This window comes from Rhinolophus hipposideros (assembly GCF_964194185.1).
Source record: "Rhinolophus hipposideros genome assembly, chromosome: 5".
NCBI classification, from domain to species: Eukaryota; Metazoa; Chordata; class Mammalia; order Chiroptera; family Rhinolophidae; genus Rhinolophus; species Rhinolophus hipposideros.
In genome coordinates this window covers 79,063,458-79,086,922 of record NC_138051.1, presented here as the reverse complement: position 1 = coordinate 79,086,922, position 23,465 = coordinate 79,063,458, and the positions used below count along the sequence as shown (strand labels likewise).

Sequence of the window (23,465 nt, the reverse complement as noted above, 5' to 3'; positions counted from 1 at the left end):
AATTAAGTGAGTTTCACCATGAGATTTTCCCCACTGCTTAACCTTCTGAACTTTAAAATTTATAACATTTACTTGCACTAAAGGTTCTTGGATAAAGTAGTATAAAATTCATGGACACTAAGCAGCATTTATTTATCCACCACCATCCTCTGCTATCCAGGAAGAAACTTAGAAAAAGGTTTCTAACCTCTTTCCAAAGATAAGATCGAGCTAAATTTAGAAGACTAACAGATATTCTTGATATAATCAAGACCTAAGCGTGTTGAGATCAAAGGGAACGCTAAGACACGATTTTATTTCTCTAGCAGCATAAGAATGAATGACTGTTTCCTGTGTCTGTAGAAAGCACTTCCCCCTGTCCCCACCCCCCACACATTTGTTTTCCCTGGAGGGCCCTGATATGTGACCTTAATATCATCATTCGGGGATCCCAAACCCAAGTGCCCATGGGGGCCAGGCAGATGAGGCACTTAAGTGAAGCCGGCCAGGTGGGGCTGCAGTGCTCTGAATGCTCCCCCAGTCTGACGGAGCAACTGCTTCTGAACCCCACTCAGTGCTACTCAGAGTTGCTGGCCTGGTGTTTCCAGAACTTACAGGTTTTTAAGAGATGCTCCATTTCCCAATTTTAAAATGCCAGATTGTATTTTGGGTGCGGTGCCAGCCAAATAAAACACCAGTGGGACCAAGCAGTCCACGCTACCACTTTGTGACCTTGGCCACAGGTCATTCTTGCCATCTATTGTTTTTACCATCAAGTGTGAAACAAAGTGTATACTTCATTAAACTTGCCTGGGGAGTGTATATATTGAGTTAAATATCCACTGTGTCTGTGTGAGCTTTCTTTGAGTGGCCAAGCAAAAGCCCTGTTATGTGAGAACTCTTTTTTTTCTTTGCAATATAATTAAGAGCGTAAAGCAATTCAATATATGCTGTTTTTTTTTAAAAAAAAAAAAACAACACGTTTCTTCAGCCTAGTGTCCTGCAGCTTCACAGCTAAAGCCTTAAATTCACATTTCAAATTGGTCTGGTCTGTTAGCTGAGCCACTTAGCAGAAGCTACAGAAGAAATGGAAGAAGAGTGGCCATCTTTTGTTTAGTAAAACATGGTTTTGTTTCTGCCCAGTCCCCTTCGCCCAGACCAGGTTGGGTGATTTTTTTTCCCCCCCAGTATTTTAAACTAACAATTTGAGTAATGCTCTCAGGACAATAACCTTACTAGTATTTCAGATCTGTTATTCTCGCTTCATCCTATGAGAACTGATACCCCTTCAGATACTACCTTAACACTGATCCCATTTGACAAGTCTAGGACTCACTCATTTTATTATTTAATTTTAAATCTCCAAAACCCACCTAATTGAGGGCCTAATTATAAAGGTTACTTGCATTTGGCATGATTCTGCATAGAGAAAATTTAAAAGATCTGGTATCTTTTCCTTCAAAGTTTACTTTCTAAAATAGAAGTTTACTGTAGTATAATCAGCCAGGGACATGTGACACAGCAATGTCCCAGCTTGCTTTGATGGTACATTTTGCTGCCTCATTTAAAAAGCCATCCAACCAACCTACCAACCTAATTTGAAAGCAGATTGCTAGCAATAGGTGAAACAGAAGTTTCTTCCCTTTCTTTGACATTAGAAAAGAAACTACAGAGATGCAGTGTCATTCCTCCCATCCTTACCCTGTGAAGTAGATAACGATGAGGGTTCCCTTTGTTACACAGTACACCATAGGGAGGGTTTAGGATATACCGGCACCTTAACCTTACATACTTGTGTTGGCTTTTGGCCAGGACCATGCACCAGGGAGGTCAAGGATAGGCTTCCATTTGCCTTACAACAAAATCGTATTATCTTTATAAAGGATACCCATCTGAGGGACAGTGATCCTGACAGAAACATCCTAATGAGTCAACTTCCTGCAGGAGCAAGAAGAGTTAAGAGGAATCAGACAAACATGCAGAGCCAGTGGCAAGAGGGCAGAGCAAAGGCAGGTACTTAATTAGCACTAACCACAAGTGAGCTTGTGAGAAGAGAGTTTTAATGTGGCCTGCTTGCTACTCCTCAGTGTCTTCACCCATCACTTAGGCAATAACATAAGGCACACCAGCCCGAGGTGGTAATTTGGTGGGAAGCCGAGGCTTCCTTTTTGCCCCCTGCTGCTTACTGATTTCAGCTCTGCAGACAGATCTGGGAGATGTGGCAAGTTTTCCTTGTTTCTGCGTTACCATCAAATTCTCCCATTTCCTGCTGAAGAGAAGCAGAGCTTTTTGAACTACTGAGGTTTCCGCTGTTGTCTGCTCAACGGCAATGCTTCCTTGGGGGTGGAGGGCGGTTCTTGATGGTCTTACACTTGGGAATGTGCCTCTCAGCCACCTTAGGAGCAAAGTGGCGGCTACAGTGAGGACACTGAATATAGTCTGGATTTTCTGCAGGCAGGATGGGAGGCAAGTCTGAGTGGTTGCCCCCTTTGGCAATTACCTGCTGGACCTCTCGAGCCTGACGGAGGGTACGTATGAAAGATTCATGCTTCTGTCTCCAGTTGCTCTTCCGAGGAGGATCAGCCTTTAAGTAGAAGGAAAACTGATCATTCAAGTTGGCATTTATCTTGTCTCCTGACTCTCCATTAGAATAACAGTAAGGAAATAAAAAGGGTGTTAATCCACGAGGTCAAAGAGAACAGGCATGGAGCAACAGTAATAACTAACTTGCCAGAGTGGAGGTACCTTAAACTAGGGGCCTGCAAAGGGAGAAGCAAGCCATTTTCCCCAGCAGAACCTTTGAGAGGCTCAGTGGAAGTACGAGGTACTGAAAAGCGGGGAGGCACAAGGCTGAAAAGTAAGTTGGACCCCAGGGCTTCCTATCCCAACTTGCACATTCAAGTATCCAATACTTCTGCTCCCTCACAGGCTAACAGGAGTTTATTCTCTGGAGAAATTGAACCAGACAGGTTTCAGACTCAGGACATCCAGGCACAGTGAAGAAAAGGGTTAGCCTTCGTGATGAATTGTGGGGCTGTCCCTCCTAACCCCCCTCTCCTAGAGTACCAAGCACATTGGCACCCTGTTAGGAGACTGAAGGGTTCTCTGGATGCATCAAGCAGGTGAGAGAAAAGCCATCAGACACTGGTTCTGGGGGACCCCTATTGAAAGGCTCACTCTTTGATAACCCTAATATGAAGACCCTTAGTCAACAAGCCTCACTTAAGCTTAAATATGAATGGACAGCCAAGTATCACCAGATAATTTGTGTAAAGCTCTAAGGAGAGAGACAAAAAAGCGCGCTTGCGCGCGTACACACACACACACACACACACACACACTCAGGAAGCAGCAACAAGGCAGGTAGCAGAAGATTTTTTTAGTGAAAAACTATAATATCAACAAAGGAGTATTAGAAGAGATTGTGTCTACAAAACAAGAAGAATATATATATTATGAGAAAGAAACAGCCAAAGAACCAGGAAGAACTATTATAAATTAAAACTTTGATAGCTAAAAATAAAAATAGAAATGTGAAGTAATAGCAAGAAAATAACTCAGAATGGGAAAAAAGGTCAAGATGGAAAGTAGAAAAGCAAATATTAAAAAATTAGTCAATCCAGGAAGTCCAACACCGACCAACATGCATTCCAAAAAAACATAGAAGGCAAGAGGAGGAAATTATTTAATAATACTATAAACATTCCTAGAGTTAAAGGTAACTTACTCTTGATATTGAAACAGCCTACCAAGTGTCCAACATAATCATTGTAAAATTTCAGGATTTCAGAATACAGAGAGAATCTGGTAAGCTTTTAGAAAAAAACCAAAATGGTTTGATCCAATGGAGCAGAAATCAAAATAGCATCAGATTTCTCAACAATAACATTGAATGTAAACGCTAACAGGAAAAGGCCTCAACAGTGCTGACAGAAAATCATTTTCCACCAAGAATTCTGTACCTGGCCAAATCATCAATTAAATATCAGGGTATTATATAGATATTTTCATTCATCCCAAAACAAAAACATGCCTCCTGTGCTTCTTTCTTTAGTAAGCGTCCACAAAACAAGGAGTAAAGCAAGAGAAAGAAAGACACGAGATGTTGAAAACAGGACACCCAACACAGAGAAGCAAAGAGGTCCCAAGACAACAGGTGTGCACCAGGCCCAGAGAATAACCAGTCCAGACTGGAGCAGGAGGAAAAAGAATGGTCAGATGGAGGGTTCCAGAATTTAAAAAATCAAACTGATGGATTATGAGAGGTGTTTGACCATTTGACCAAAATCTTTTACAGATCAGACAGATCATTTAGGAAAAAAAGGTTATAGAGAGAAGGTATGTAAGAAACCGAGTAAATGAAAACATGAATCATGGGGCAGCCAGATGGCTCAGTTGGTTAGAGCGCGATCTCTGAACGACAGGGTTGCCGTTTTAGTTCCCACATGGGCCAGTGAGCTGCGCCCTCCACAACTAGATTGAAGACAACGAGCTGCCATTGAGCGCCGGTGGGCGGTGGGCGGCTGGATGGCTCCGTTGGTTAGAGTGTGGGCTCTCAACAGCAAGGTTGCCAGTTCAATTCCCACATCAGATGGTGGGCTGCACCCCCTGCAACTGAAAATTGAAAACGGCAACTGGACTTGGAGCTGAGCTGCGCCCTCCACAACTAGATTGAAGGACAATGACTTGGAGCTGATGGGCCCTGGAGAAACACACTGTTCCCTAATATTCCCCAATTTAAAAAAGAAAAAAAAGAAGAAGAACAAGAGATAACAAGTGTGGGCGAGGATGTGGGAAAAACAGAAGCTTTGTGCACTGTTGGTGGGAATGTAAAGCCACTATGGAATACAATATGGATGGAATACAATATGGAGGTTCCTCAAAGTATTAAAGATAGATCTATCTTAAAAAAAAACGAAAAACGTGAATCAGTTATTAACTCCCAGGTTCATATGGTCAGGGACAGAATTTGTTCACTCATCAGGGCACAAAATTTGTGGTTATTATAATGTAAAAGCTGGCAACTGGTTTAACCCAACAGTGTGATTGCACTACAATGGAAGGATGATAATAAGGGAAGGAGAAAAGTAGGAGGAGAGGGGATATGAAGAAGAGCTTAATCTGCAACGTCTATAAGAGGAACTCAGATAATGTACAAAATTGGTAAGAAAATAAGAATACTATTTAGAAATACAGAAATGCATACCAGAAGAGTCGTCTATTAAAACTAAAGACTGCATCTGGGGGCTAGATTAGGACCTGGAGACGGACGAGGTAGGGTACTGGTGCTCTGTGTTATAGTCGCTTAGTACTACATGATCTTAAAAATGTATCCAAATATTATTTAGATTAAAATTAATTTTAAAAAGAAGAAAAAAAGAAAGAAGGTAATTAGCTGTTTGGTGATCTGATACCATTAATGATGGCTAACAGAAAGAGATGTCATCCAAGGAAAAGGAAGGCTCCATCAGGAGAGTCTTAGGAAACAGACAAGAAGGCAAGAGAATCAGTGTTAGAGATGGTATCCAGGAACCTTTAAAAGAACGGAATGGGGAGAGAGTTCCTCAACTATATGATACTTATACTTAAATTATTCATCATATTGAAATTTTATTCAATTAACACAATCACAAAGGGGGCCGTGTGTTCAAAGGCTTAAGGTCCAGTAGAGAAACAAGAGGTACTATACTGAAAGTTACGTGAATATTACAGGACATAAGAAAATTCACCTGTTCTGAGTTCACTAGAGGAATGAGAGGGAGACACAAACCACTTAGCTTCCAAAAGCGCAGAGCTTTGGAATAAGACTTGGGACATTCCAAGTTGGGGAGTGCATCTCAATCCAGATCTTTTCCGCCTTGGTGTCCTCGATGTAATATACGCCCACAAAGCAAATTAGTTTCCACAAAGCAAAGGTGTCTGATCTCAAGAAATCCAATTCTTTTGCTTCACTGCTACTGTGTTTAGGAATTTAAGAAACACAAGATTCTTTTAGGTTCTGGCCAGAAATAAACCGCTGTAGTGGGCCAGAAAATACCCAGTGGATTACGGGGTTGACCAGAAAGAAAACAGGAAAGAACAGGAACTGGTGATCATATCATTATCTGTAAGAGCAAAATGTTGACTTCTCATTGGAAACTGGATTTCAGGGAGATTCTCTCTAAACATGGAAAGGACTTTCTTGTGGTGATCTCCCAAACTGGACTGAAAGAAAGAATTCTAACTGCAAACATTTCTAGCAGCCATCACATTAATGTGAGTTTTTAAAGGCCACAGCAAATGTGCACATAAACTATAAAGAGCTAATGGACAAGAGGTGCTAGCACAGCAGAGGGAAGGTTGGAAAGACATGAAAACAGGATGATGCTAGAATATTAGAGCTGGATGGGGCTTTGAGATCGTGTGGTCTAGGCTTTCCCAAACTTGGATCACTTCCATACCACTTTCATGTTATTTGCCTTACTATTAATTACTTCATATTTTTCTTTAAATTCATGATTCCTAGAAATCAAGGGCTTAACATGTTGTTATATTTTTCTAATATACACTAAAACCACTAAAATGAAAAGTGTTTGTCACTTTGAGAAACACTCATTTACAAACCAAGCGGCATAACCTTGATAGGATGGTGAATGTATTCATTAGACAATCTTCTCCAGATCTGATGGTCCAAGTATGCCGATGAAGTTCCCCTAAGCTTATCATGAAAGTATTTCGAAGTCCTTATTTTTCACAACCTGGTTTTTCTGCAGCTAGGAATGTTAATCAAAAATAAAATCCTCTACCTTTAAGGTGTTTACACTGCAAATTGGGGGAAGAATTCCAAACTTAATTGTGTTTCATGTATTTATTTAGAAGGTATATCAAAATTGAGCTAACTTTGGAAAAGTAGATATGGGTATAGGAGTGGTAATAGATGCTAATCTTGGGAGGTGGCAGAGAACAAAGAGCAAGGAATTCTCTCAAGATGGTGAAGTGCTGAATAGCTTTTTTTCTTTATATTTTTCATGTCTTTAAATTTTCTATAGTAAATGTGTATTACTTTTATAATCAAAAGGATATATATATTTTTAAGTCTAGATTTTGGAGTCATTCCAACCCAGATTTAGATGCTGACTCTGTTATTTAAAGCTGTTTGTGATCTCAACCAAGTTAACCTCTCTGAGACTAGATTTTTTAATTGATAAGAGATAATGAAATCCTCACTTGGTTGTGGCGAGAGTCACATGAAAAGCTCCTGTCACAGTGACTGGCACACAGCAGTAATCAATAAATGTTAATTCCCACTTTCTCCCTACATGACACTTACTTTTTTTTTTTACAAAAATCTGATGATATACAGAGGGTGCCCCCAAAATGTATACACATTTTAAGGAAGGAGAAAACTGCATTAAAATCGTAATACTCAATAGATACCGATAACAAAAGATGAATACAAGTCGTGTATATACATTTCTTTTGGTACCCCTGGTATATAACAGGCCCTTACAATGATCCCCACTCAAAGTCAAATTCATAAGGCCCTGTTACCTTGACTGAGGTTGGTCCCTTCCAGTTCAAGTACTGCTCTAGTTCTGTGCCTTTGGCCCGGGCCCTGGAGGAGTCAAACACTTTCCTCTTGGAACCCTGTATCCTGCTGCAGACGTTGGAGTGTCTCTCCAGCCTGAGCAAGAGAAACTTGCGTCCACAGTGGCTGCACTTGCCAAGTTCTGGCTCTTGAGTGGAACAGCTGGAACCTGAAGAGTCTGGTGCCTTAGACAAGCTAGAATGGCTTGTGGATCCTGGCAAAGCACTGCCTGGTGCTTCTGAGGACTGAGAAAAGTTCTGCTTCAACGGCCCCGAGACGTGGGCTCGGATTTTGTTATTGCTTGCCATTAGTCTTTCCCTTTTGAGCTTCTGTATTCCATAATCAGAAAAATGGAATGGACTAGAATTTTCTTGAGACCATCCCCAAGTCTCATCCTCTCCCCTGTCTCGACCGAAGACCTCCTTAGACCTGTTTTCTGGGGAGAAGATAGGTTTGTACACAGTGTTGCTATTACCTTTGCCTCTCCTCCTGGGAAATGTCATTCTCTGTGGCTCTCTTTTTTTCTTTTCCTCAGCCTGTTCCTTTTCCTTCTGTATCCTTCTGAGTTCCTCCTCTGTCTTCTTCAGCTTTTCCCTTAGGAGGCTCTCTTTTCTTCGGATTTCCTCCTCTAAACTTTCCCCAGCAGCTTCTAGTCTTTGGATCTGTGTCCATTCAGTCCCATGGCGGTTTGCCACGGCCCTCTTTTCCTGTGTGGCAGTAACAGTACCAACCACACATGAACTCACCCAGTTCCTTGAACCCAAGCTGTATGAAAACTCTCTTGGCTCAGGGGGTCTGGGAGAGACATTCTGGTCCCCATCAGTGCCAGTCTCATGTGTACTAGAAGACTTCCGATGGAATACGGGTTTCAGCGGGTATGCCCTGTCTACTCCAATTCGTTTCTTTGTAAAGGGGATGAATTCCTGGTTATGTGCTTTGGGGTACTGGGATTGAGAGCTTGATGAGTAAAACAAACCCTTTGCTTGGCCCCAGAGATTGTTTCTTGGATCTTGCTGGCTGATTCCAGCCCAGTGGGGATGGTAGTAGCTCTGGGCTTTGGTGCAGGCGTTCCATTTGGAGTGAGTGTACAGATTATCCAGCGCCAGCTCATTGTTGCTCAAAAGCTTCTGCTGGGAATTGTTCCTCAGGTGCCCCCTCGAGGACCGCTGGGAAGAGCCATCTTTTTCATAGTGGTCTTGCTTAGCAGAATGGTTCCCTGGGGCATCTGCCTTATTATATGGGAGCATAATGCCCACAGGCAGAGGTGGAGCCAACTGGAGACCAGCCATTCAGGGCCTGGACTGAAGCCTAGGAGAGAGTAAACCAGATATATATGAGAAGTTTGTCTGAGGTTCACTCTTGTTGCTTAACTCAACTGTTTCTATCATACATTTGTCCTACCCACATTTTCCTTTAAACTTTCTGGGGACAGTGGTACTGGGTCTGCCAGAGCTCTCATTCAATAAGCATTTGGAGTGCGGACTATGTCCTAGGAGTGCATGTTACGTCCTGAGGATAGAAAAACGAATGTGATAGAGGTGTTCCTGCCACCCAGCTTTCCTTTATACCAGTACCAGCCTCTGCCATACAGTGATGCGCCTGCCGTACGCAGTGTACGCCGTGGTCGGTGGAAAGAGCTATTGGATTGGAAGTCAGGTTGTAGGCCTGTGACACAAGACGAGCAACTTCCCCTTCTGGCTCCAGTTTCTTCACCCGTAAACTGAGTGGTTCCCTCAGAGTTACATGGCTGGAATTTAGGGACCTCAGGATTCCAAGTCCAGCCCCATCATTTTACAGGTGAGAAAACTGCGGCCTAGAGGTAGGTGCCAGGGCTTCCCTCCTGCTGGAGCCACGCTGGACTGCAAGGAGCACAGACGCTGCCCAGGGCCTGCAGCAGGGGCCTGGCTATCAAACGCTCACCCCACGAGTCTCCGCGGCTCAGAAGGCCAGGGGTTTGTAACTGAGAAGCGGGGGCCACCTGACTTGGCCGCGGAACGCGGAAGTCACGTTCGGGTCTGGAGGATCAGGCGGGGCGCCCCACTGGGGACTCTGCTTTGGGGACAAGCCCTCGCTTTTCTGTCTATCGGGCCTTTGGGAGGTGGAGGTGCTGGCCCCACGTCTCCCCGTCCTCCCGCCTACCTGAGGCTCTCCAGGACAACTCCTGCTCAGGGGCAACCCCAGGATTTAGTTTTCCGGACCAGACCCCTACCCACCGACCGCCGCGCAGGCGCTCTCAGCGGGCCCCTGTTATTCCCGTTGCCTAGGAACGGGGTGGCTGGCGCTCCCAGCCCCGCCTCTCGCCTCTGCGCCGCGGGGAAGCACGCACAGGCGCAGTCCCGCGAGCCGCCGGAGCCGCCCCGGAGGGAGGTGCGGTGCGCCGGGGTGTCACTTGACCCGGTGTCCGGCCAACTCTACAGCTCCGTCCAGCCCAGCCCTTGGGGAACAAGGGAGGGGACTGGAGAGGTTTTTCTGGGCCTCCATCAAAGAACTTGTATTTTTGTGAGAGCGATGACCCCAAACCCTGTGGTGTGCCCTTCTCGGGCAAAAGACGGCGCCCCTAGATGTGCCCTGGAGTCGTTCGGCCGCAGGATCCCGCTGTCCGCCCACGTAGCGGTAGGGAGCCTGCTGACGGTCTTGCTCAGCATGCTCGGCGGCTTTGTGCGCGCCCCAGGGATGGCTACACTGTCTCTCCGTGCTTTCCCGCACCACTAGTTTGGAGCTGGCGGTCAAATGATAGCAACTTGGCTAGGTTTTGCTCCGCAGTATCTTTCTGGGATAGTTTTGTAGCCAGTGTAATTATTTTGATATCGTGTCTTACTGTCACGTGGTAACTCTGGCCGTCTCTTCATAGAGCCCAAGAATGACTCAACCACATGTAATGATAATAAAGTTAACTACGAGATGGAAAATAAGCAGTATAGCCTGGCTTCCACAGTAAGTGATACTCTGTGACCTGTTAACATCAGAAGAGTTTATTTGCCTTCATGCTTCAGTTCATTTGTGTCAGCTGTTTGGAACAGGCAACTGACTTTTTCCTTATAACTACTTAAAAGATTCGTGTACATGGACAATGATATAGACAGCAGTAGTCGGTGTTAATACTTCAACATATCATTACAGCTTTTACATATTACAAAGTAATTCCTTGGGGGGCCCTCCAGGGCTTTTCTTTTCCCCCCTTGTTTTCTTTCCTGGTTGACTCCCTATTTGCCTTCTTTATAGGACTCCTAAATGGAGTTCCAGACATTTCCCACTCTTCTCAAGATTCCAGTTATCTCAGCAATCCGCCTGCCTGTCACCTTCCACGGCTCCCCTCCAGTCTGGCGGAATTTCCTGGAGTGCTTACTTCCATCTTGACTTCCTTCTTGTTTTTTGAGGAAAAAGAATCTCTTTCCATGTGTTCTATTGAATTAGTCGCTTTCAGTATCCTCTAGGAATGGACTCCATGACTTTCCCCCTCCATCTTGTTAGCGTCAAGTTGTATCAATCCATATACTTTGGTTTTAAAATATGCTTAACTTCTCCTGCAAAACGAACCTCATTTCCCTTGACCTGTGGCCCCTTACCCTCGGATCCCATTTATTTCTCCTCTGCTCCTCAAGACTTCTTAGTAGAAATTTTACATTTGCTGCCGCCATTTCCTCATCGCCTCCTCATGGTTCAGTCCATTGTGGTGTGGCTTCTGCCCTTTCCACTTTATTTAACTGCCAGGCTACCAGTGCCTTTCCAATGACCAAAGACAAAAGCTGCTACTTCTTCAGCCTACTCATTTAACATTACTGATTTTTTTACTTCCTTGGAACTCTCTTCTCACTTGATCCTGTGCCTTCTTGGTTTCTTTTTTTGTGTTCTTGCTCCATCTTCTGCAGGGGTATGTCTTTTCCTCACCTGTCTCTCAAATTTAGGTGTTCTCCAGAGCCCGCTTATTTCTCATATATATGCAGTTCCAGACTGCAAATGGTTTCCACCAAATACTGAAATTTCAGGTCTCGTCTATGTTTCAATGGCATCTGGTTTAGCTCTCTCTCCTTAGTTACAGACTCAGATTTCCAACTGCCCATTTAGTTCCTCAGGAACCTCAGACTCAATGTAACAGAAAACAAACTCATGATCACCTCCCCACTCCCCCAATCCACTTCTTCTTCAGTGTTCCCTCTCAAACTTAAAGCAACAGTCACCTTCTTCATCTCCCTCTTTGTCACACTCCCCTCTAACTGGTCAGCAGGCTCTGTTGAATTTATTCTGCTGTGTCTCATATATGACCCCTCCTTTACATTTCTACGTCCCTAAGTGAGTTCTTGCTCACTTCTCATTGGGACGGCATGTATCACTCACCTACCTGCTATTCTTCCCTTCAACATCTGCTTCCCAAGCCCATGCTTCATGCTGCTGCCAGAATAATGACCTTAATAGTAATATTATCGTCCTACCCAGTGGCTTCTACTTTACCTATAGAATAAAGTTGAAACATGTAATCTGATGTGGTATTTCCACCTACACGATTAGGTCCAGCCTACCTTTCCAGCGCTATCTCCCCAGAGTCTAGCCCAGTGAATCTCAACCTTGGCTGCGCATGCTGTGCGTGCTGTCCGTGCTTTAGCACTACCTGGAAGGCAATTTCTGCACTACCTGGAAGGCAATTTCTGGGGGTAACAGCTGTATATCAGCATTTTTTTTTGTTTTTACCATTGTGAGCAATGCTGTAATGATCATTTGTGCAATACCTATTTTTGTGACGGGTATCAGCGTTTTTAAAAGCTTCCCCCTAGATCCTAAAGTCCAGCCAGGGTTGAAAACCCCTGATCTAGCCACACCTGATAATTGCACTTTCTTACCTCAGGAGTACTACCTTAGCCCAAGCTCCACATACTGGGAGGTGGTAGACATAGAATTTATCGGAGTGGGCTCTGTACTCAGACTGCCTGCAACCAAATCCCAGCTCCATCACTTACTGGTTGTGGTTGTGTAACCTTGGATACTATTTCCTCCAAGAATGTTTTCCCCATCTTCCCAGTCCAAATTAATCTCTTTGTTCCTTTGTCCTCTCATGATATTTTCTGTTCTGGTTACAGCACAGGCCTGGCTTATGAGGATCTCTTGATGGGTGTTCCTGGAACTGAATTAGCATGTTGTACATTGTATTGTCTTTATTTGCATACATGTTTGTTTCTTACACTAAATAAAAAACAAAGATTATGTATCATTCGAATGATCTTCCTATACCCTACAGTGTCCCATAAATAGTAGACAGTCAATAGGTCTTTAATTCTATTGAGAAACTAGTTTTTTTTTTTTTTAATGAATTTTGGAGAAAGAACACCAGCTAGTTACTCTGTTTGGCATTATTTTCAAATATTGCCAAGCATAACATCCAATCCAGCTTCCCACCCCGCCCCCCACCCCTATGCCAGCACTAAGGTTATATTTCTCAGGATCCAGAGCCTTACTTTGTAGTGGGGAACTAGTGGAATGATTCCATTGCAAATCCGTCTCACCTTGCCAAGTCTGCCAATGTGGCATATTCACATATGGAGTCTTATGTTATGAAGGGATGTAATGTATACAAGCAATTCAAGAGGAACAGTAAACACAGTTTTCCTGCATACACATTCTTAATCACAAGGGTAACTGGATTCAAATGCCTACAAGGTGACCCTACTTTAAACAATCATCACGCACAACACCCCTTGACAATTCCCTTTGCCCAAAAGAAATTTATGCAATTTGATCATTTGGCTTACATTGATTGATTCAATTGTGATTCTGGAGCCATGGGTTATTTTGCTTGTGCTTGGGATTGATTTAGATAAGCGTTATTTGGAATATTCATAATAAGATAGGCGCTGATGAGCAGCTTGCAGAAGCACAGAAAGAGAAATAACCACCCCTGGGACCTCTTACACACTTATCCCCGCTGCTCCTAATTCCAGACTTAGGCATGACTTAAAATTTGAGAACTGAAAGAAAAAGTCAATGCAGAAGGGTTGCATGTATTCTATTCAATTTGTTTGTTTATAATGTTTAATGTTTATTGCCCGTCTCCCATCTCCAGAATTTAAGCTCCTCTGGGCCAGAATCCTTTTTGTTCACTGATGTATGTCTACCTAGAACTGCGCCTGACACAGAAGGCTCTCAGTAAATATTTATTGAATGATTGGATTTAGGTCAAGAGCTTCATCGTCTATGTCTTTCTCCCCATGAGAAAAATGAGAAAAGCGGTGCTCTTGGTGACCGAGAAGGGTGAGGGCTCGGTCCGTAGAATCCGAGTTGAGAGTTTCTGGACAGATCCCCAGCCCTAGGCTCCCGAAGGTCCCAGACAACCAGCCTCGAAATCCCACCCTCTGGGAGGGCTCTGGGCAGAGCCCGCCGTCCCTGATTGGTCAGCAGACGTGATGGGCATGCGAAACAGCGAAGGAGGAACCGCGCCCTGAGCTTCCGGGCGCGGCGGTTACGCGACTAGGAGAACCGTTGCGGTGGTGCTCGGGGTGTTGAGCCGGACCTAGAGGGTGAGCGTAGGACGGGGCCCGGGACGTGCCCATCAGTTCAATTGGCCCCAAATGTTACTAGCAGGAGATTCTGGCGGCCGCGTGAAAGCCAGGTCCCGTGGGAAGAGGAAGGGATGGAGAGGGAGCAGGACTGGTGTGGGGAGGTATTTGGCTAAACAGGTAATTGTCTCAAAAGAGGCCTCTGTGGGCCTGCCCAGCTGTCTTCCCGTTATTCACACACCCTCGCTTACGCGTGTCCACTAGCGTACTCGGGAGTTCGGGGACCTTAAGTCAGGGAGAGGTCGCGGTGGTTAAGAAGTGTGGATGTGGCCCTTTCTGCCTGAGAATTGGGGTTCCTGACATAGGATAATGAGTTCTGTTTACTTTTCTGCTTTTCTGGTTTCTGACAGGTTTGAGCATGAGTATGGCGGAAGGGGACACCCTAATATCGGTGGATTATGAGATTTTTGGGAAGGTGCAAGGGGTGTTTTTCCGCAAGTACACTCAGGTATGTGGCCTGTAGACTTTGGGGACATGCCCACGTTACTTCCTGACAGATGTGCATTGGGAGAAGCTGGCTATTTGGTAGCTGCACGGCAGAGAAGTGGTTTGTAGAGCAATGGGTATGAAAATGCTCTGGGTAAAATACAATGCTGTTATTTTTGGTCTCTTCTAACAGTGGTACTTGAGTTACTTAGACACATATTAATAAGCTTCTCTCTCTTCCAAAGGGGATTAGAGGGCTGCCCCAGTTCGCCCTGTTATGGTATTATCAAATCAAGTTACAATTCTTGCAGAAAAACTAATGATGATCAAGAAGATGGCGTTTAGATGAACTCATGACATTTATGTAATTGCTTCCTCTGTAGCTGCTGCATTTTCTTCAGAACTCTTTCTCTTCTTCAACCTCCCTCATCCCCTTTCCCCCAATTAATACATTTCTACTCATTTTGACTTTGAAAGAAGAACTGCCTTTTCCAGCTGCAGCTTTTCTAACGAAAATACTTAATCCATTCCAGGATAAGTAATGGTAACTCTGAATTTGGCCTCTGGTGTTCCCACTAGAGGACTAGGGAGTGATTGAAGAGATGACACACTATTAACAGCCTCTACCTCTGCCGTAATGTCGTTAATCTTCCTTCAACATGCACACACAAATGCAATTTCAATTTCCCTTTTGTCTTCTCTAGGGGAGTATCTGAGCTAATGTCTGCCAAGTGTGTCTGCAACCTCAAAGATAATGAGTTAAGACTGCAGAACTTTCCAAGTGTCACATTCCTGGGACTGTGGTACTTAAAATTCAACCTGAGTCTTTGAAATATTAATGTTAAATGTCACTACCTCTTTTTTCCAATTTCTTATAAATTGTTTCCTCCTGTTTCACACTCATATAAGAAGTGGCTGTTGAAAAAAAGAATTGATGAAAATCATAGCAAAAGAGCTATGTTGCGGCTAGTTTTGCTACCAATTATGCAGAGTAAGTTCGTGTGATATAGTAAATGGAGGTGACAGCTTCAAAGATTAAAGTTGTTGAGGGAAAAGGACCAGATGGTAATGCAGCCCATCTTTCTCTACTGCTCTCCCCACCCCCGACCCCCAATTTAGAGACAGTACAAAAAAAAAAAAAGCAGAAAAACAAATATTGATTTGGAAAACTCCAAGGAAAATGCCATTTTTTCCCTCTTAACTAGACTTGTAGCTTATTCTTTCTACATATAATCATTTAAATATATATGGTCATTTTAACAATTGTTTTGTATTACTACAGTCTGCTTGTATGTTGATATCACCTAGCCTCTTAATGAAATTATGTCACTCCTAGAATGAGTAATGGGAATACCTGAAGGGACTTTTTTGTTTTTAAGTTGAAATATAACTCAATCCCATAAAATGAATCCCAATTCATCCCATAAAGTTCACCTTTTTAAAGTGTAAATTTCAGTGGGTTTTAGTGTATTCACAACGTTGTGCACTAATTCCAGAACATTTCATCACCCCCATAAGAAACTACATACCTATTAGCACTCACCCCTTATCTCTCCAGCCCCTGGCAATCACTAACCTCATTTCTGTTTCTGTGGATTTGTCTATTCTGGACATGTAATGTAAATGGAGTGTAATGTTTCATGTAAACAGTGTGGCCTTTTGTGTCTGGTTTCTTTCACTTAACATAATGTTTTCAAGGTTTATTCATATTGTAGCATATCAGTACTCCATTCCTTTGTATGGATCAATAACATTCCGTTGTATGGACGTACCACATTTTACTTACCCATTTATCAATTGATAGCTATTTAGGTTGTTTTCACTTTTTGGCTGTTATGAATAATGATGCTATGAACATTTATGTACTTGTTCTTATGCAAACATTGTTTTCAGTTCCCTGAAAATACCCAGTTCCCTGGGTATATATACCTAGGAGTAGATTGCTGGGTCACATGGTAACTCAATGTATAACTTTTTTGAGGAACTGTGAAACTATTTTCCAAAGAAACCGCATCATTTTATGTTCCCACTAATGATGTATGAGAATTCCAATTTTTCCAGGTCTTTGTCAACAATTGTGTTTTTTTCTTAACTTTTATTTATTTTAAGTGTGTTTTTCCAGGACCCGTCAGCTCTAAGTCAAGTAGTTGTTTCAATGTAGTTTTGGAGGGCGCAGCTCACAGTGGCCCATGTGGGGATGGAACAGGCAACCTTGGTTTTAAGAGCACTTCATTCTAACCAACTGAGCTAACGGGCTGCTCCAACAATTGTTACTGTCTGTCTTTTTTTATTAGAGCCATCCTAATGTGTGTGAAGTGGTATCATTGTGGTTTTTTGTTTTGTTTTGAGGTATCAATGAATTTAAAAGGATTGATATCAGACAAAGCATGTTCTCTAACCACAGTGGAACTAAACTGTAAATCAATAACAGAAAGATAACTGGAAAATCCCCAAATAATATGGAAACTATATAATACACTTTTTAAAAAGTGGTAAAGTATGCATAATGTGGAATTTATCATTTTAACCATTTTTAGTGTACAGTTTAGTGACCGTAAGTACATTCACATATGTTGTGCTACCATCGCCACCATTCATCCACGGAACTGTTTTCATCTTGCAAAACTGAAACTCTGTACCCATTAAATAACTCCTAATTCCCTTCAGCCCCAGGCAATTACAGTTCTTTCTGTCTCTGTGAATTTGACTGCTCATATAAGTGGAATAATGCAGTGTTTGTCCTTTTGTGACTGCCTTATTTCATTAGCATAATGTCCTCAAGGATCGTACAGGTTGTAGCGTGTGTCTGAATTTCCTTTTTTAAGGCTGAATAATATTCCAGTGTATGTATATACCCTCATTGTGGTTTTGTTTGCCTTCCCCTCATGACTAATGATGTTGAATATTTTTTCATGTGCTTATTTGCACATGAAAAAAAAGATATACCTTCTATGGAGAAATTTTGTTAGGAAAAAACACTGTTTACTTGTTTAGACAGATATTCAAAACTGAATGTGAGTCAGCAACATTATGCTATTATTTAAAAAATAAGAACAGAATCGAGTACACAAATAAAACCTATTCAAATCCTTTGCCCATTATTTTTTAAAAGATTTTATTGGGGAAAGGGAACAGGACTTTACTGGGGAACAGTGTATACTTCCAGGACTTTTTTTTTTCCAAGTCAAGTTGTCCTTTCAGTCTTAGTTGTGGAGGGCGCAGCTCAGCTCCAGGTCCAATTGCCGTTGCTAGTTGCAGGGGGCGCAGCCCACCATTCCTTGTGGAATCGAACTGGCATGGCAACCACCAGCTCAAGGTGCTGTGTTCAATCTTAGTTGCAGGGGGCAGAGCCCACCATCCCTTGCAGGACTCGAGGAATTGAACTGGCAACCTTGTGGTTGAGAGCCCACTGGCCCATGTGGGAATCGAACCGGCAGTCATCGGAGTTAGGAGCACGGAGCTCTAGCCGCTTGAGCCACTGGGCCGGCCCCTGCCCATTTTTTAATTGAGTTGTCTTACTGTTGAATTATAAGAAGTTTTTATATATTCTGGATACTAGTCCCTTATTACGTATATTATTTGCAAATACTTCTCCTAGTCTGAGGATTTTATTTTTTACTTTTTTGATGAAAACTTTGAAGACCCCAAATTTTTAATATTGATGAAGTCTAACTTACCTATTTTTCCTTTTGTTGCTTGTGATTTTAGTGTTATACTTAAGAAACCTTTGCTTAATCCAAGGTCATGAGGGTTCATGCTCATGTTTTCTTCTAAAAGTTTCTGCTAAGGGTTTTATAGTTTAAGCACTTAGCTTTAGGTTTTTGATTTAGTTTAACTTAATTTTTTATGTGGTGTGAAGTAAGGAGTCCAATTTTATGCTTTTAAAGTGGATATCCAGTTGTCCCACCACCATTTGTTAAAAAGACTATTATTTTCCCCATTGAATTGTCATACCACTCTTGTCAAAAATCAATTGACCATAGATGTAAGGGTTTATTTCTGGACTCCAATTCTATTCCATTGATCCTTATGGCAGTACCACATTGTCTTGATTACTGTAGCTTTGTAGTAGATTTTGAAATCAGGATGTGCCTGTGTGTGTGTGTGTGTGTTTGGGTTTGGTTTGCTCTTCTTTTTCTAGTTTCCTAAGGTAGAAGTCTGGGTTATTGATTTGAGGGGACTTTCTTTTTATTCATTTATTTATATTATTATTATTGGGAAGGAGGAAGCATAACAGCTCCTCAACTCTTTTTTTTTAAGTTTCAGGTGTACAAAGGAATGCAATAGACATTTACACTCTTCACAAAGTGAAAATTGCCCTCCCACCCCAGGAGGGGACTTCTTTTTAGATTGAGACAAGAGTTGGTGATTATATTCCTTAAAATGTTGCCAGAATATGGTTATTAGGGAGAATTATCTTTTTGGAATTTTCTTAGGAAAAAACATTGTTTACTTACTTAGATTTCAAAACTGAACATGAGTCAGCAACATTATGCTATCATTTAAAAAATAAGAACAGAATAGGGTACTCAAATAAAACCTGTAGGAAATTACCATTCTCAACACCAGTCAAACTGGGGAGTGTTTTGTTGAAAAGACAAGTGTTAGGATAAAGAAATTCAGATAAATCACATTGCAATTTAAAGATCTGACTGCTACCTCACGTTCAAAACTCAGTACAATTATTCTTACACTTAGATACCATAGAAGGTAACTAAGAACTAGGGTTAGCCAACTATCCCAGGTTAATTTGAAGCAAAAGAGCACAATTGTTATACAAAGTCAGTGGGATGTGGCGGCTTCCTCAAAATCCATTCTTTGCTTTTTTTTTTATGCCATCTCCACACTTAATGCACGCTGTGGGTATTTCCTATTTTTCTTCATTCCTTAATTTCTTTTGTGGCCCTTAAACTTATTTGATTGCAGTCTCTTTTCATTATGCATTATGCCTTTGCTTTGAACATATGACTTGATGGATACTTCATTTCCTCATCAAACATGGTTTTGCTATGCATAACATTTTCTTTGGCGAACTCCTACAATTTCCCACACTTACTACGTCACTAGTCTGGCATTTAAACATTCAATCATGTTAGCTCCATTTTTTTTTTGTAATCCAACCCCTTCTATTTAGTTAGATTACTTTAACAATAACTTTTATAACACCCTTACTTGGACATTTTACAAAAATAAAATTACCTCTAAAACATTGGTACCTTTCCAACTTTTCAGTGATTCCACAGTTTAATGACTTAAAGGAAAGAACACTAGAACGGCTAAGAAAGCAACTATAATGATTAGATGGTCTTCATAGGCTTATTCAACGTTAAAGGTGTGATTATTTACACAGAAGAAAGGAAAGTCAAGTGAAAACCTGATAGTTACGTAGTCTCATGAAGCTTTGGTGTTCAGAGGCTGATCACCAGCTGCTTTTTCCTTCTCTAGGAGGATGACAGAAAGTGGACTTTAGATGCAATATAAAGATCATGGGTTAGACAGTATCTACAGTGAGAACAATGGAGTGAGTTGCCCAGGAAATTGTGAAATACTCTCTAATGATCTTTAAAGATAAAATGAACATGTATCCATCTGGATTTGTTTAAGTGTGGTCCCGATTAAAGACAGAGAGAAGGATCAGATAACTTCATGCTTTTTCAATGTAACATACCGAATAGATTCTCGAGTAGAAGGGAAAATACAGAAGATACAGCCCAGTATCCTAACAACAGTTAGCCTTAGGGAATCATTTTGAAAGTATCTGATCTGGTCTGAAGTCTTTATTAATTACTTAACCAAATTGACTACATAGTGAAAAATTCTAGTGCCTGGATTTTATAGGGTAGAAAAAGGAAATGGACTCAAGTAGCCAACACTTCTTATTAAAATCAGCGGTGAGATTCTTCTTGGTGTTGTTCTGTTTTGACTGTTCTGGACAATATCAAATTAGTTTCAGTGGCTTGATTCTAGGCCAAGGTTCTGGCAACAGATTGTAGTCTCACTTTGTTTTGTTCAATCTCACTGGATTTCTCTCTCGTTTTTGTGTTTCCCTTAGGCTGAGGGTAAAAAGTTGGGATTGGTAGGCTGGGTCCAGAACACTGACGAGGGCACAGTGCAAGGACAATTGCAAGGTCCCATCTCCAAAGTGCGTCATATGCAGGAATGGCTTGAGACAAAAGGAAGTCCCAAATCACACATCGACAGAGCGAACTTCAACAATGAGAAAGTCATCTTAAAGTTGGATTACTCAGATTTCCAAATTGTGAAATAATGACCTGAATTTAAATTTTCTAAGATACTCTCAGTGGTTTTGTTTTTTATTGTTAATAGAGATAGCATTGTTCTGTTCAATATTAGAATTTGTCAGTAAGTTATTTTAGTATCATATACTTGAATATTACTGTGTATTATTATTATATGTATGATAGAAGGATTACAACTGTACACAATTCTAATTAATAAAAACACATTAGAACCTTCTGTGTAGGGCTCTTTATTTTTTGGTCAACTTAATTTTTGGCAAAATGAGAGGTATTTACTCAGTAAACATCTGTGGGAAGATAATTTTGAGGCAATTTAAAGAGGTCTGAAAGGAAAAGTTAGCAGTTACTTAGAGTCATTTCTTTAAATGGCTTCCCTGAAGTTTTCTTCAGGAAATTGCACACCTAATAAGAACCACAAGTTCAATTTGTTAGCTGTTCACATGATGTTTTAGACTCATTACTTTTAGTTTTCTGGAGTTTCTGCTGTCATTCGTTTTCTCTGGGTAGGGAATTCACAAAAAGCAATGTTATGGGCTAAATTATGTCCCCCCGCAATCTATTTGTTGAAGTCCTAACCCCTAGTACCTCAGAATGTGACTGTTTTTGGAGACAGGGCCTTTAAAGAGGTGATTAAGGTTAAATGAAGTCATTAGGGTGGGTCCTAATCCAATGTTCCTCAGCATCTTTCTAAGAGGAGGAAATTTGGACACAGATATGTGCCTGCACCGAGGAAAGAACATGTGAAGGCAGGGAGAAGACAGCCATCTACAAGCCAAGGAGAGTCCTCAGAAGAAATCAACCACTTTGACACCTTGATCTCAGACTTCTAACCTCCAGAACTGTGCCGAAATAAATTTCTGTGGTTTAAGCCACGCAGTCTGTGGTGTTTTGTTGTGTGTAAACTAATACAAACAATCAGGATTTTGCTTCATCAGCCCTAGAAATCCGATTGGTTTGGTCATCCATGAAGCAAGTACATATCAGACGCTTCCTGGGTTTGACAAATGTGTCACAAATTCCAATTTTGAAAAATGCAAGGTTTCAATGAAAATGAGACAAAGCAAAAACTGGTTAAAACACCCACTTTCACAGTGTTCTTAGCGTTCCACTCTCCTTCCGTTAAAAAAGAAGCTGTCGTGGTATGGGGAAGATACGAAAAAAGGTGATGAAGGGAGGAGTCTTGGTGTCCTCACCTGTAACTTAAGCGTTGAGCTAGTTAAGACTGAGATAGTTCCTCAGTCTTTCCATCTCTCAAACGTTATAATTTGATAAAATGGAAGGCTCTGGATTTATTCATTCATTGAGTGCGTCACATAAGCCAGGCACTGTTCTTGGCTACAGGGATACCGCAGTAAACAAAACAGACAAGATCCCTGCCTTCAGATGGCTTACGTTCTCGTGAGAGAAGTCAGGCACTAAGCAAATAACATGTACATTGAATTAAATGGTAGGACGTGCAAAGAAGAAACGAGAAAGAGGGAAAGAGTAAACAGGAAAAAAAAAAAAGTAAAAATTGCTGGAAACAGTCTTTCACACCATGCTCAATGAGAATAAAGATTGGGAACTCGGGGTAACGGTGCGAAAAGACCGGGGGACGCCGTGAGTGCGCGTGCCCACTGGGGTGTCACAGACGAAAGGGACTTCTCGGCGAATCTCAGGCGCATGCTCGTGGGCTCGCGCGTGCACGAGCCTCGCGAGCCACGGAGCGCGCGGCCGGCGTCGGAGGCGGTTGGTGTCGGGAAGCTGGGGAAGCACGATTTGAGGTGACTGGGGGGGACAGCACGCGACGACAGGCTGGTTCCGGGAGCTCGTCTAACACCACATGGGTCGCGGCGACCACCACGGGCCAGCGTCCCGCACCGGGCTGCGCGGAGGCGCCGGGAGGCCTCGCGGCCTTCCTTCCTGCGGCGCGGCGCCCCCGTCCGGGCGGGCGAGTCGGGGGAGGCCCGGGGTGGAGCCCGAGCCGGGCCCTGCGGCCGCGGCCCCGGAGCCGTCTGAGTTCAGGACCCCAGCCCAGTGGTCCCGTCCGTCCCGGGAGCTGTGCCCCTGAGAGGACGGGGCCGTACTCAGGGACTCGGGAGCTGGCTACCAGTCCGGATGCTTCCCGAGCGTTCACCTCGTGCCCTGCTGGCTGCCGCGTCTCGGAAACCGGCAGGTCTGCGAGGGTAGCTCCGCTTTCCCGGGTCTGGGACACCGGCCCCACCGCCTTGGCCTGGGCCTTCGCGAGGTCGAGCCCAGGCCGCTCTTTCTCCTCCGACGACCCAGGGAGGGGACCTTCAGTGGCACTGTAATCTTAAGTTTGCTCTTTTACCTGCCAGAAAACGTACACGTCAAGTTCCGTCCGCCCCTTGCCGCCTTGATTATTGCCAAGGGCGCTTGTAGCCATTGTAACGAGTATTGAGACAAAAGAATGGTAAGAACCTTCTGGCAACATTTTGTCAAAGTAAATACGCGAACAAGGGTTAAACATCAAATGGTACAGAAAGGCTTAGAATGAAAAGCAATTTCCCTCCCCTACCCTTTCCCGTTCCCACTCTCGTTGCCGCCAGGTCACTACGCTTAACCATGATAACAATCGTTGACAAAAAGGGTGTCTTAATGCCCATGTCTTCTTGATGCAACAATTTTGATTGTATTTCCTCCCGTTTCTTCATCTTCTTCTTACAGTGGCTTAGCCCTTCGTTATGA

General features: G+C 42.8%; 2 protein-coding genes across 10 annotated transcripts in view; one reads left to right on the top strand and one right to left on the bottom strand.

Moving 5' to 3' along the window:
- Nucleotides 1-2,018: 2,018 nt before the first annotated feature.
- On the bottom strand, nucleotides 2,019-9,838 carry ZC2HC1C (zinc finger C2HC-type containing 1C). Its single transcript, XM_081048564.1, has 3 exons — nucleotides 9,686-9,838; nucleotides 7,510-8,854; nucleotides 2,019-2,563 (listed from the first exon to the last, which is right to left on the bottom strand). Exons 2-3 carry the CDS (start codon nucleotides 8,833-8,835, stop codon nucleotides 2,300-2,302), a joined length of 1,590 nt encoding a protein of 529 aa, XP_080904690.1. The 5' UTR covers nucleotides 8,836-8,854; nucleotides 9,686-9,838; the 3' UTR covers nucleotides 2,019-2,299.
- Nucleotides 9,839-13,972: 4,134 nt separating this feature from the next.
- LOC308498220 (acylphosphatase-1) overlaps nucleotides 13,973-23,465 on the top strand; it is a 40,151-nt gene continuing 30,658 nt past the window's right edge. For 2 of the 9 annotated variants that reach the window (XM_081049807.1, XM_081049802.1), the window contains exon 1: nucleotides 22,444-22,540. Coding sequence is in view for 6 of the 9 variants with exons in the window: in XM_081049804.1 (XP_080905930.1) it covers nucleotides 14,450-14,539; nucleotides 20,570-20,785 (306 nt within the window). In the remaining 3 variants the exon portion in view is untranslated. Of the gene's footprint in view, nucleotides 14,212-14,441; nucleotides 14,540-20,569; nucleotides 20,995-22,443; nucleotides 22,541-23,095; nucleotides 23,191-23,465 lie in introns of those variants that run through there. The other 7 variants (XM_081049804.1, XM_081049806.1, XM_081049805.1 and 4 more) reach the window with 7 other exon arrangements.

Coding starts and splice junctions, on each gene's coding strand:
- ZC2HC1C (XM_081048564.1), bottom strand. CDS start 8,835: ATGGCTGGTCTCCAGTTGGCTCCACCTCTGCCTGTGGGCATTATGCTC. Junction 2,564..7,509: donor AGGGACCAACCTCAGTCAAG/GTAACAGGGCCT, acceptor TTCTACTTAAAG/GCTGATCCTCCTCGGAAGAG.